This window comes from Notamacropus eugenii, chromosome 6 (assembly GCF_028372415.1).
Source record: "Notamacropus eugenii isolate mMacEug1 chromosome 6, mMacEug1.pri_v2, whole genome shotgun sequence".
Classification (NCBI taxonomy): domain Eukaryota; kingdom Metazoa; phylum Chordata; class Mammalia; order Diprotodontia; family Macropodidae; genus Notamacropus; species Notamacropus eugenii.
This window is the reverse complement of record NC_092877.1, coordinates 67,565,629-67,579,437: the sequence shown is the minus strand read 5'-3', so window position 1 is coordinate 67,579,437 and position 13,809 is coordinate 67,565,629. Positions and strand designations below refer to the sequence as shown.

The window sequence follows — 13,809 nt, the reverse complement described above, 5'->3', positions numbered from 1 at the left end:
TGTCCCAAGGGGCGGCAAAGAGAGCAGCGCCCTTGTAATTTTCTCTCTTTAGAGTCAAACTCTTAATTCTGCATTTTAAAAACACTTCTCATTGCCGGGTGCTTACTTCGACTGCAGAACAGGCTAGTACATTAAAACGCAGGGGCTAGTTGCATTTTAAAAATGCTCTGAAGAGAAAAAACACTGCTAATGATATTCTAGTAGTGCTCAGTACCAAGGGAAACTTATTAAATATTGCCTGTTTCCAAATTACTTTAAAAAAAATTGTAAGCAAGGTCATCACTAGAATTCCTTCATCAACTTAAAAGAAAAGCAATCCTTTAACCATTAAATAACTTTCCATGCAACAGTGACCCCAGTTTAGACAAGACCACAATGCACACAGGTCAAACATGTAAGCAAGTTTAGGCCAGATTTCACTGTTGTCTTAAGTAAAATTTAGTTTTATGCAACTAGCCTTCTGTATATTACACCATCTCCATTTTGACTTTACTTAGGTTTATTAAAGTGTTATGCATTCTTTAAGTACGTTTTTTTTTTAACATGGATTACATATGGGTTTCACATTTGGTGAATGTTAGCAGTGTGCTGGCCATCTTTGGTTTGTAGAGGAAATCTTAACCATGAACTATTTAAAGGGGCTAAAAATCAACTTGAATTATTTTTAAGTTCTAGCTTAAAAAAAAAAAAATCAAAACTCAACCTTTTACCTATACTAAATCACTCCACACGAATTAGAACCGCACATCACAGAATTGCACAGGGATTACAAATATTACATCCAGTCTGCATAAATCGAATTCCACTACCGACCAGGTCACAAAATGGCTGCACTTTCTAATCTAAAACTAATTTGCATATTGTACACATTTAGGACATTTTTAAAAACTTGAGTCACAATAATGCATGCAAGTTTGTTGTTTACTTTTTTTGGAACAAATTTTATAATTTGCTCATGCTACCTAGATTCAAGAGAGCTTTTTAATTCCTGAACATTTGCAATAACTCACCTCTGGTTAGTAAATAATTCTAGTGCATGCACATGGTGTATACAGGTAAGTAAACATGCAATTTTTCTTCACATTCTAAAACTATGGCAGTTGAGGCCATATTGTGCTGCCTGCATTTCTTCTGCAATGCAGTATGTCTTAAACGTTTTCAATCCCGTATTAACAGGTGGCATTACACATAACACCTATATAGCAGCAAAGCTAATACAGCTTGTGATTAAAAATGTTTAAAAATAGCTAATAAATCAGATTATCTTGAGGTATTATTTCTTGCAAGTCAAAATGGAGAGCAAAAATCAACCCTAATTTTTTTAGTTTATGTATACACTGAAAATAGCAACAATAAAAATAAGCTTTTTGTAGCAGACATATTCCATCTTCACTATTATTTTGCTACCTTTGGTAAATTACTGGGGCAGATCTTGAAGTTAAAAACCCATGTTTAGAAATAAGTGCACGCTTCACCCACTAAATATAGCAGCAGACTGTGTGCCCCTATGCAAAAAACATTCTCATATCTAGTTTTAACTTTACATATAAAAATAACTTGGAGAAAATACAAAAAAACATTTTATTTTAACATGAAAATATCACAAAAATTAGTAAGCCTGAGATGTAGGGTTTTGGTGAAAAACAAGAGGCTTGTAGTGTTTTGGCTGCTGATAAAGATGCATGTATTGATAGCTGGGGTGAAAAGCAGAAGAATGCACTTATTTCTTCTGCACATCAGTATCTTCAAACACAGTAAGCCACATGCACCCATCTTTCCTTAAATAGAGGCTGGTTCACTATACTTAGTTCCAGCGGAAGTGGATCTGACGTGGGCGGTCAGCGCCTTCCTTGACCAATGGCTTATGGAATTCACGTCCTGCACGAGAGTGGATGTTCGCCCAGCAAAACTCACAATAATACTGCAGGCAAGTGACATTGGCACAAAAGAAAGGGGCGAACTTTCCACCACAGCGTGCACCCTGGCATTCATCACACATCTGGTCATCCAACACATATGGCTTTACCTCCACCTACAGATGGAAACAGAGTGAAAATTCTTTAAAAGGCAAGACAAAACACTGTAAATGCTTTCAGCACCTGTTCAGGATTCTTTTGGAGAAAGACAGAAACTGGAAAGGAAGCAGGTCAGTACTTTCAATGGTAATTTTCCTCTAACGAGACTGGAAGCTTTTCCAGGGCAGTGGCTACATCATGTTTATCTTTTGATTCTCCCTCAGCAACAGCACATTGTAGGTTTTTGATGACTACTGATTTATAAAATAAATGAAATAGCTCCTGAGGACTAAAATCAATCTCATATTCTTAAATGGATGAAATATAAACTTATGTTAGGAAGACTGAGGCTTTTAACATCAATATTCCCAAATTAACCATCTGTATAGTACTTTAAAATTTACAAAGAATTTTCCCCACAACCACACTGTGAGACAGTCAGTGTAAAAAGCAGTTTCCATTTTACAGATAAGATGTCTTTTTTACCTGCAAGATTCTGTTATATGACCACTGTCACAGAGTTAGTAAGTGTCAAGAGGTAGAAATAAAACTCAGGTATCTGGAGATACTCAGACTAGCACCAGTGCTCTTCCACTGTATCACTACCATTATTTTTTTCTCTGTTTTTCTTAAAGTACTTGAAAAAATATTAAGCATCCTTGTACCTAAATAGTGTATATGTGTACACACACAGAACAGGTAAAGATGATGACATTATAAGTCTATAATTATAATTTTATTAAGACATATGTTTTAGTCAGTGGATAACTACATTAAGTTCGGTGGACACATTTAGAAAAAAACTTTTAAAATTATATAACAGCAGTAATAGAGACAAAGTAAATTACATTTTTGATTTGGTAAGTTCATTATATATCTATTCTTCAACTTTTAAAATTAATTTACTCTATAAAATCAGATGGTCAATGAGAATTATCTGGAGCTATTTAATGAAGGGGGCCAGAGAGACACACCATATGTAACCCTATCATGTGGCATACCCAATGTTCTGAGAAATCTCAACATTTAAAACAAAACAATGGGAGTCAAATTGGGAAGACCTGATATGGAAGAAAGTGGAACGGTTTCCATTTGGACCTTTGCTTTTGCACTAAGCCTTCAGAATGGATTGTCCAACTTGTGCTCTGTACCTGAGCAGAGTTTGGCCTTCTTAAGATCTCATACCTTTTTATGGTTAAGATAACATATTTGAGTTGGAAAGAACCTAAGTGGTCATTCAGTCTAGCCCCCTTATTTGACAAAGAACTTAAGGCCTGGAGAGGTTATGTGATTTGCTTAGAGTCATTCACACAATAATAGGTAAATCTCATATGTGAGCCCAGAGCATCTGTCTCAGCAAGGTTACACTTAAGATTCTAAAAGCTAGGTTTCAGCAATATGTGAACCAAGAATTATCAGAAGAACTGGTTTTCAAAGAAGCAGAGGAACTAGAGACCAACTGCCAACATTCACTGGATTATGGAGATAGCAAGAGAATTCTATTTCACTGACTACACAAAGCCTTTGATTGTGTAGATCACAATAAAATGTGCCAAGTTCCCAAAGAGATGAGAGTACCAGATTATCTTACTTGTCCTCCTGAAGAATCTGCATGCTGGCCAAGAAGCAAAAGACAGAATGGAACATGGAATAACTGATTGGTTTAAGAATGGAAAAGGAGTATGCCAAAGCTGTAAATTGTCACCTGATCTAACATATGGAGAGTGTGTATCATTCAAAATGCCAGACTGGATGAATCAAAAGCCAGAAATATGATTGCCAAGAGAAACAGGAAAAGTCTCAGATACGCACTCAACACCATTCTGTTGGCAGAAAGCGAAGGACAACAGAAGCCTCTTGCCGAAGGTGAAAGAGGTGCATGGAAAAGCTGGCTTGAAGCTTAACACCAAAAAAACTCAGATCTTGTCAACTGGTCCTATCACTGTCTAGCAAATAGAGGGGGAAGAAATGGAAGCAGTGTCAGATTTCATATTCTTGGGCCCAAAGATCAATGCAGATGGTGACTGCAACCATGAAATTAAAGAACTCTTGTTCCTTGGAAGGACAGCTATTGCAAATCTGGACAGCATACTAAAAAGCAGAAACATCACCTTGCCAACAAAGGTCTGTATGGTCAATGTTATAGTTTTCCAGAAGCAATTTATGGCTGTGAGAGTTGGACTACAAGGAAAGTTGAGAGTCACAGAATAGATGTTTTTGAATTATAGTGCTGGAGAAGACTTTCAGAGTCCCTTCAACAGCAAAGATATCAAATCAGTAAATATTTAAAGAAATTAATTCAGGCTATTAATCAAATGGTCAAATACTAAAGCTAAAGTTTAATTACTTTGGCCACATAATGCAAAGACAGGACTCAATGGAAAAGACCCTGATGTTGGGAAAGATTTAAAGCAAAAGGAAAAGGGGGAAGGCAGAGGATGATATGGATAGTGTCATGGAAACACTGAAAATGAACTTGGACAGACTTTAAGAAATACTCAATCCCTATTTTTTTGAGCTGATGAGATAAAGGGGCTTAAGAGCCAAAGGTGAAAACAAAAATACCAAAGAAGTGGCCATGATGTTCTATGGCTTTTGGACCCAAATGTATAAAGTTTAAAAGATCTGACATAATCTGCTTTCAAATAATTTCAAGTTATATATAGTATAAATTTATACTGTATTAAGTATATGTGTGGACCCTGTGTGACTGTGTATCTCAAGTATTTGGTTTAATTTTATAAACTTTGTAAACTATAGTAACACTAAACTTATGAGTTATCACTGTTACTACTTAACAATGTAGATACAGCATAGTGTAGTGAAAAGAACAAGACTTTGATAGAAAAACTGACATATTGAAACTTAGGTTACTAATTTATCAGCCTTACAGCACCTGGAACCATTCTGAAATACCACTTACTTTCTGTGTTATCTTAAGCAAGCCCCTTTTCCTGATCTGAGTGGGGCTGCACTAGATATACCAGTATGGTCCCTTCCATATTGAAATTTTTGTGGGCCTGCAGAACCTCTGGTGATCTGAAAGCATTTGACATATCCGATTGCTGAGCTGAACATCTGATGAACCAGAGGCACATATCATCCTAATTTTCAGATTTCTAGACCAGAAGGAGTCTGCAAACTACAGGGCAATGATCTTGATGCTCTAATAAGGCACAAATTCTACAATGTTTTATTATAAAGGAATAATTTATGAGCATTTAGAAAGAGAAGTGGCAATCACTAATAGACTTATTTCTTCAGTAAGTTATACCAGACTAACAATCTTCTTTTCTTTTTTTTTTTGTCAAGACTGCTGGATCAGAGAATTTTATAGACATAGTTCATCTAAATTTCAGCAGAGTATTTGAAAAATTAATTGCTGTGAGTGGACAAGGCTAGATGGACAGAACAATTAGGTGATTTCAGAATTGATTTAATGATTGGACTTCATTGAGTCCAGTCAACAATTTGTTCTTGGCTCTATTTCATCTTGGATACAAGCAGAGTATCCCCATCAAATTTGCAAATATAAGAACTAGAGGTTTGGTGTTTTATTTGGGGGGGGGGTCTGATGTGGGGTACAGCATAGTCATGTAAATAGTAGGAGGAGAAGGGAAAGCAAAATTATCAGCATGCTGCATGTAAGATTTTGGATTCTATCCTCCTATCCTCCAAGGAGGGGTACTTACCTAATCACTCAGCTGAAATCTAGTGAAGTTAAATATGTGTTCCACTTGGCTAAAAAATAAAAATCAGCTTCCCCACTACAAGATGGTGAGGCTAGCAGCATTTACTATCAAATAAGGAGATACTTGGATGATTATTACATTTTTGATTTCCTTTTCACTTCAACAACTCTGGAAAGGCTGTTTCTTTCCAGGTAACTTTTTGTATTTTTGCTCTTCAAAAAGCATTCAGAAACATAAGCACTACATACATTCCATCAAACAAAGGGGGGGGGGGGGGGCATATTTTTCTTTCCACAAATGAAAATGGCAAAAAAAGGACCTTTTCTAACATAAAGATTGTTTAGAAAATTCCACATAATTATGGCAATAAAATTCAGTTGTCTCTCAATTCTACAGCCACTAATTTTTAATCACTCCTTCCCATCACAAAAAACCTACTCTCATGCCTTATCATGACACAGAGGTGACTGAGTTCTTGAAGGTCATCAGAGCCTGATTCTGAAAAGTATGTCTATTTCCTAATGGACAGGACAGCTAACTCGAAAGAGGCTAGTCACCAGAAAGCTGGCCACCAGGTAAAGAACTGTTTTTAGGGATAGTAACTCATGAGCGCTGTTACCAAGTAAGACATGAGGGAGTTGGAATCCTATAAGTGGAGGGAGTAGCCACACTAAACGAGCATCTGAATACGTATCCATGCATATAAATAAAAAAGAACACAATTCTTTAAAAGCAGAACATAACTAACAAACTGATTTTCCTTAATAATAAATTTCATTTTTTGAGTTATTTAGGGGTAATAGAGAAAGCTGGACTTCAGAGCTCAGAGTTAGGAGGATATAGCTTCAAGTTTTATCTCTGCCACATACTAGGTCATCCTGGATGAGTTACCCCTGTCAAGTATTCTCAGCAACTCTCTAAAGAGAAGAAGTTCCAAAGAAGGTGCCAACTTGCACTGGTAGAGGAAGTTTCCTCATACCAGTGAAATTACTGGTTCTGTCCCTGTCTTGCAACTTAAATTTTTAAAGAATGAAATTCTGAGTACATAAACACAAATAATTCGTGTGTATGTGTGTGTGTGTGTGTGTGTGTGTGTGTGTGTGAGAAAAGGAAACTCATTGTCAATTTGGATTTTTTTTGAAAGGCATGGAAAGAAGGCAGAAGATTTTCAGAAGTGTTGAACTCCAGACTCAGGATGATAAATTCTAAGGAAAACAGAAAGAGATTTTTTTTTTTATATTGAGGATGAAGGACATCAAAGGAGAAACAGAATACTTGGTGCTTGGAGTGGGACAGTAAATACAATAGAAGGGGAAAAAAATACCTCTTTACTCTTTACTTGTTTTTCTTTTCTTTTGTCTGTCAAGGAAAATGACTGTCAGACTGGAGATGAAAGAACTAAAATGGTTAACTGTGAAGTGAAAGTGAAGGTAAGTGAGGAGATAAAAAATAACACCTCCCTGATGTCAGAAAGTTCAAGTCACCATATCTGTATCAGTAAGATCCCAGGGTACTAAAAGAATGAGCTGATGTGACTCCTGAGTCACTGTCGGTCATCTTTGAGCCAAATGTCTTAATTTTCAAGACTAGAGAAGAATTCTTAGTTTACTTCTGTATTTACTGCTAAGGAGAAGGATCTTCCAATAAATTTCAAAGGATAGAACTAAAATAGCAGTGAACTGAAAGTCAAGATAGTGATAGTCAAAGAAATGCAACAAGAAATCTGCAAATTATAAGCTGCTGAGCTTAAATGCAAAATTCAACAGCAAAATTTTGAAGAAATGTTTTATCAGCATTTAGAAAGAAGCAGTGATGACTAAAAGCAGAGTGAATTCTTCAAGAACAGGGCATAACAGACTGACCCAATTTTCTTTTTTGGAAGAGTTGTTGGACTGGTAGGTCGGTCAGAGGATGCTATGGACATAGTCTGCTTCCATTTTGGCAAAGTGTGTGACAAGTCTTTTCTATTCTTGTGGATAAGACTGGATATATCTCCATTCTCTTGTTGGTATAAGAACTACCAGTGAGGATTCTCTCTCAGCAAATGCAGATCAGCAACTGCTCTGTTAACTTATAGACTTAAGGAGCTGCTTATGGGAACAGAGAGGCTAAGTGACGTACCCAAAGGTCACATGGTCAGTATGTGAGAGAGAGAGAATACCAACCTGCATCTTACTCACTCCAAGGATGGCTGTCTACTATTTCACGGTGCTTCCTGTACCTATTTTGTTCTATGAGAGATTCTAAATGTTTATTGCAAGACAGAGCACAGGCCAATTATATGGCTTCAGAATTAACTCCAGTGAAATGCCTCAGATCATTCCTTGGCTCTGTACTGTCAAACATTTTTATCAGTGACTTGGAAAATGGAGGTAGAGTTGGAATACTTATCAAATTAGTACATGACAAAATTAATAGGGACAGCTAACATGTTGGATGACAAGAGTTTGAATTCAAAAAACAATTAGCCAAAAAGTCTTTTGTGTGTTAAAAAAAATCAGACAATGATGGGGGATATTGGTGATGGGGGGATATACCAATGATACTGGTAAGTATGAAAAAAGATTTGGGCCTTTAGTTGATTAAAAGCTCAAAGAATCAACAGTACGACTCGGGAGCCCCCCTTCCCCAAACCCCAAATTTCCAACAAACTAATGCAATCGTAAAGATGCCACAGCATTAAAAGAATAACAAATGGTATCTAAAACAAGGGAGAAAAGTCTTACTATACTCTGATCTGATCAGATCATATCCAGTATGCTATAATCAGTTTTGGGTACCACATTAGGTATTTCAGTTAAGAAGATAAGAAACTATCCCATATGATAAACAGCTGAAAGAATTAAGGCAGTTGGTTTAGAAATGACAAGGTGGGCATGTAATTGTTCTTTAATTATCTGAAGGTTCTGTCAAGGAAAAGAGGGTTGATTTTTAAAGGGGACAAAGTTAAGAGCAGTAAGAAGTTGCTGAATGGCATATTTTGGCTTAAAGTAGGGAAATTTTCCCTGCCCTAAGAGCTGTCAAAAAAGTAGAATGTGCTACTTTCAGGGGTGGAAAGGCTGGGGATAGGCGGGAGGAGGTATCTCAGGATCGGGAGCTAGAAGGGACAGCAGGTCATGTAGTATAACTTCCATCATGGAACTCTGAGTAGGAGGAAACCAAGGCCCAGAAAGGTTAGGTACTTTGCTCAAGTTAACATGCCAATATTCCAACCCAAGTTCACTGACTCCAATTCCAAGGTCTTTTTTTCTATAGTGTACAACACTGCCTTCAGAGGGCTTCACACAGAAGTTATATAGCTACTTGTTAGGTAGATCAGCTATCCGTTTTTCAGGAGAGGAACCTGGGGCTCAGAGAGGTGAACTGACTTGTCCAAGGTCACACAGCTAATAAATACCCAAGAAGGAATTTGAACCTTGATCCCCTCTACAAATCTAGTACTTCATTAACCACTAGTGATTCATAAATTTTGAGCTGAATTATTGAATACAGATTAAAATTTAACTTTACTCTGTATTAGCTATTCTGCAGTGCCAAGTATAAAGTTGAATACACACAGTAGGTATTTGAATACGGTCCCCCTGCAATGCTGAGGTCCTTATGTCAAGAACTAATGTAACCTCTGACTTCACGTTAGAAAATATGCACCTTGGAAAATGAAGAGAAACAGTGTTTAAAGAATCCCCATACAGAAAGGATGGACTCTGGAGTAAGAGAATCTAGATTCAAATCCTGCTTCCCTCTCACATGTGACACCAGACAAAGTCACTGTCCTGAGCTGGGGCTTAGCTCTCTCATCTCTAAATGAAATGGCCACCAGCCTCAGAGGCCTCTTCCAGTTCTAGATCTATGATCTTATGATTTAAAAAAAAAAACTGCATATTGCAGAGACTACTGTACGTTACCCAGTTATTTCTTCATGTCTTAACATACATACTTTAAAGCAGTGAAAAGGAAATTTTAAAGGAATTTTTTATTTTTACTTTTCCTAATATAAATCAACTGGTTTTATAGTATGAAATTTTTGCTTTTCATTATCACAATGAAAAGCTAAATAAAACCAAACTGAATTTGATAATAAAAAACATTTAAGTATTTTAAAGTTCAAATTCTGATGGCACAGAGGGTGAGAAAGGGTAAGTCACAGAGGAAAAGTCAATATGGATATGCTAAGTCAAATCTATCTAGAAAATAATAAAGATTTTAAATAGTCATATACATAGTTAGAATTACAAATAATGAATTTATTTTCATTTGTGAATGTTCCAGGTTTCTATTCACTTTTCTTATGTATTTTCTATACTTACTCCCCATCCTGCTTTCAAGAGCTAAGAAAATACTAACCTTATATGGAAGGACTCAGTTAATAAATATGGAAGCAAGTCCTGATTGCTATCAATATTTAACCCCTGTAAGTAGCTTAAAATGGCTACCTCTCCCTCTCTTCTATTCGGGAACCAACCTCTCAAAGACTTTACAGTACAACAAAGACTGAGAGCCACACCTTCTAGTTTCAGGGGGGCTAGGTGCTTTAAAAGGCCTCCACCTGATACAATAAAGAACAGCCCCTCCAATTAGGATATCCATCAGAGAACTATAGTATAGAGTTGAAATACCGCTTGAAATTTCATCTGGAAAGATCAGCCCAACTGCTAACAGATGCTTTCTGGGCATGTAGTCTCTGTGGAAAATCTTGTCATCAACTCAAGTTTTATCAAAGAATTTTAATATTTTAAGAAGTCTGTTATGACAAGTGTGTGTGTGTGTGTGTGTGCACATGGTGTGTGCATGTGTAGGGGATTAGCTCAAACATCAGCTCTTATTAAAGCCAATGACAGTACTGTATTCTGTAACTTGCAAAATGTAATGTCCTTAGGAATATAATAGTAATACAGTCTCACTTATTTAGCATAGAGAAGAATGAACTGTTTACTTTTAAAGAATTTTATGTTTAAATCATTAACCTGAGAAAAAGAAAAGGACTAAAGATAGTATAGATTATACCAAAGTCAAACAAACAAGTAAAACCAATTTTGTTTTGTTGAACGTATGTGCCAATTTTAACTGTTACAACATCTGGAATTAAACTCTAGGACCTGTAACTTGGTTTATACTTCTGTCCTCAACATTTTTTTTTAAAAGATCTTATACCTTGTTTAGCAGTGGCAGCATATGGAAGAGTTGGCTGACCTTGTCATGATTATGAAATAGGCATTTTCAACTACTAATTAGTTTAATAAGCATTTTAAAAGCATCTAATAACTGTAAAGTATTGGAAGACACCAAAGATGAAATAAACAGATCTTTCTCCTTTTCCTCTCCCAAGGAGTTCATAATTTTAGGAGGGTTACTCCTGGCTGAACCCAAGCAAACATCTTAATCAGAACAGCATATAAGCACAGAGTTGAAGAGAACCTTAGGAATCATTTAATATAGCCCATCATTTACCTAAATTTGCATTTATAAAATAGAATAGTTAATAAATATCATTTTCCTTGCTTTGAACATTAATCTGCATTAGAATACCCATAGGAGTGACCAGGCATAACATATATACAATCTTCATAAAGTCTAAATAAACCTTTAAACATTCAGTAATTTAGCCTGTGCGACAGAAATCATTACCAGTATTAAACAGCTATTATTAGGAAAAATATCTACTTTAACTATGTATTGCTAATAAAGATGTGAACAAATGAAATGGCTACTTACTACCATATATAATAGATAAATGGTGTTCTATGACTAAATAAAATGAAGCACATATAAGCTATAATAAAAAAATGTAATTTCCTATTAAATATCATTAATGATTATTATTATTCTGACTATCCTCAGTTAAAGGTTAAAAGTTTTTAAAATGTGCAAGGATTATGAAGTCCTATTGTGTTTGTCCTTTGCTCTCAAAGAGGACCATGACATCACAATGATGGCATGACTTGCAGTTGACTTTGATTTGAGTGAGGGAGGGCTGTGCAAGGTCACCAGCCTCACTTTCTTCTCCTGAGACATCTGGGTCCAGTGGGCTGATATTCATCAGGATGGCTGGAGATGGCCCAGGATGCAATGGGGAACCCTGGCCCTTTTAGGCTAAGGCTTTTCCAGGTTTTCACTTTGAATGAGGTAACATCCATTTGGTAAATAGGCCTCTTTAAGAAATGAGTCAAGGGATGGTCTTTTTAATTAGATAAAAAGAAAAAATCAAGCTGGAAGGGGAAGATCCTCAGGGTTACTGTTCCAAGAAGAAAGTTATGTACATTCAGAAATATGTTGACATAACTCTTAAGATAAAAGAGGATATGCTTATAACACTCAAGAGTGTTTATAGTATTCACAATGAATTCTCAGAGCTGTACTTCCAACTACACTTTACAACATGTAAAATTTAGCACGTTTACAAATACACAACTTACTCGTTTGTCAATATCGCCATGTTGAAGTTGAACAAACCGAGCACTGATGGCAGCAATATAGCTCTGCTGATTGGAGAAAGCGACACGCCCCGCACCTTTCGGGTACTTCAGCTCTGGATCTGTATCAATTCCTGCATAACAAACTCCCCCATAGAGCCTGTCCATTATCATCGCAAGCTCCACTGTAATAGGAAATTTGTTAAAAAAAAAAAAAAAAAAAAAAAAAAAAGGCTTTGAGAAAAGTTAAAAAACTGGCTCTTGCAGATAACAAATCTAACTACTCATTAAAAAGCGTACACATTTATTATTATTTATTTATTTTGCTTTATGGTTTACAAAGCATTTTTTTCATAACACTAAGATGTAGGTAGTATATTATTATTCCCATTTTACGGATGTGAAAAGAGGGGCATGTAGCTCAGAAAGTTTGAAAGATTTACGCAGAGCTGGCAAATAATTCAACTGAGGTCTTCTAAGTGAAGTTCTCTTTCTACTGTAACACAGAATATTTATAACATAACTGCAAACCTGTTCTAAACACATGAAGTGGTGGAAAACAACTAATTGAGTTTTTTACTTTATATTTCCTTATTTTAAAATCACATTTTTTTCAAGTAATTCCCAAATTAATAATTCATGTAGAGGATAGGAAAACATTCTGATACTGCTTTTCACACCTAAAATTCTTTTACAAAGTAAAAGGTCTGTGGGATTTCTTTGTGGGAAAATCTTAGTGTCTTGCCTGAGATTATCCCCAATTTATCCTGTATGTGTTACCTTTGTATATATTTATTTGCATTAGACTGTGAACTCCTTAAGGCCAAGGACTATTTCTTTTTCTGCCTTTATTTGTAATTTGTTTCCCTAGTGCTTAGCACAGCCCTTGGCACATAGAAGGAACTTAATAACTGTATATAGACTGATTGAGTACTTCCCACTACCAACTGCAACCTCTCCATACTTTATTAGATTATCTCTGTGAGCTTCTGGAGTCAAAAAATTAATCACCAGGTTGGCATTCTATTGAAGCTTAATTGTTTAAAATCAATTCGCAAGACCATTCACTTATTCCACAAATTAATTATGGCAAGTTTAAGATATAAGATATATCAACTACATTTACTACAACTAAAGGGGAATCCTAAAAAAGGTTCAATGATTTACTTATTACCTACTATTCAGTGGATAATTTAACAAATGATATGTCTTCAAAAATGATAATTCAAAATTCAGTATAAACAGGATAGAGAAAAACGTATATAACCTGTAATGTTTTAGTGGCAAAAAACAAATTACTGATGGTGCTTTTCAAAGATCCCTTACACGCTGATATATTGACAACATATTTTAACTGTTATGCATTTCTGACTGAAATTCAGGAGGTGGATTCCTCAAAAGGTGTTGCCCAAATATCATAAAGGCACTCAACAACCTGTAAAACTACTTGTTTCCTTGGTCATGTAACCTTTCCCAATACGACCGCTAACACAGTAACAACAATTTGAAAGTCACTACTGCTTTTGGATTGACAATAAAACATTTGGAGCAAGATCATGGGATGAAGATCAGTACTGAGAAGTAGTACTCACTTTACTGTCAGGCATATCGGAGGCTGGAACAACATATATGCCATCATATTAGGAAAACGGACCAGTTTTTCCTTAGTGGTACTGTCATATATGCTACATT

General features: G+C 35.9%; 1 protein-coding gene across 14 annotated transcripts in view; it reads right to left on the bottom strand.

Annotated features, from left to right (window-relative positions):
- The window catches only part of CPEB2 (cytoplasmic polyadenylation element binding protein 2), an 83,256-nt gene that overhangs the window by 1,969 nt on the left and 67,478 nt on the right, over positions 1 to 13,809 (bottom strand). For all 14 annotated transcript variants that reach the window (XM_072620277.1, XM_072620281.1, XM_072620283.1 and 11 more), the window contains 2 exons: positions 12,121 to 12,302; positions 1 to 2,032 (listed from right to left, as the gene is read on the bottom strand). The exon at positions 1 to 2,032 is cut by the window's left edge and continues 1,969 nt beyond it. In XM_072620277.1, coding sequence (XP_072476378.1) covers positions 1,805 to 2,032; positions 12,121 to 12,302 — 410 coding nt within the window. In that variant the 3' untranslated portion in view covers positions 1 to 1,804. The remainder of the gene's footprint in view (positions 2,033 to 12,120; positions 12,303 to 13,809) is intronic.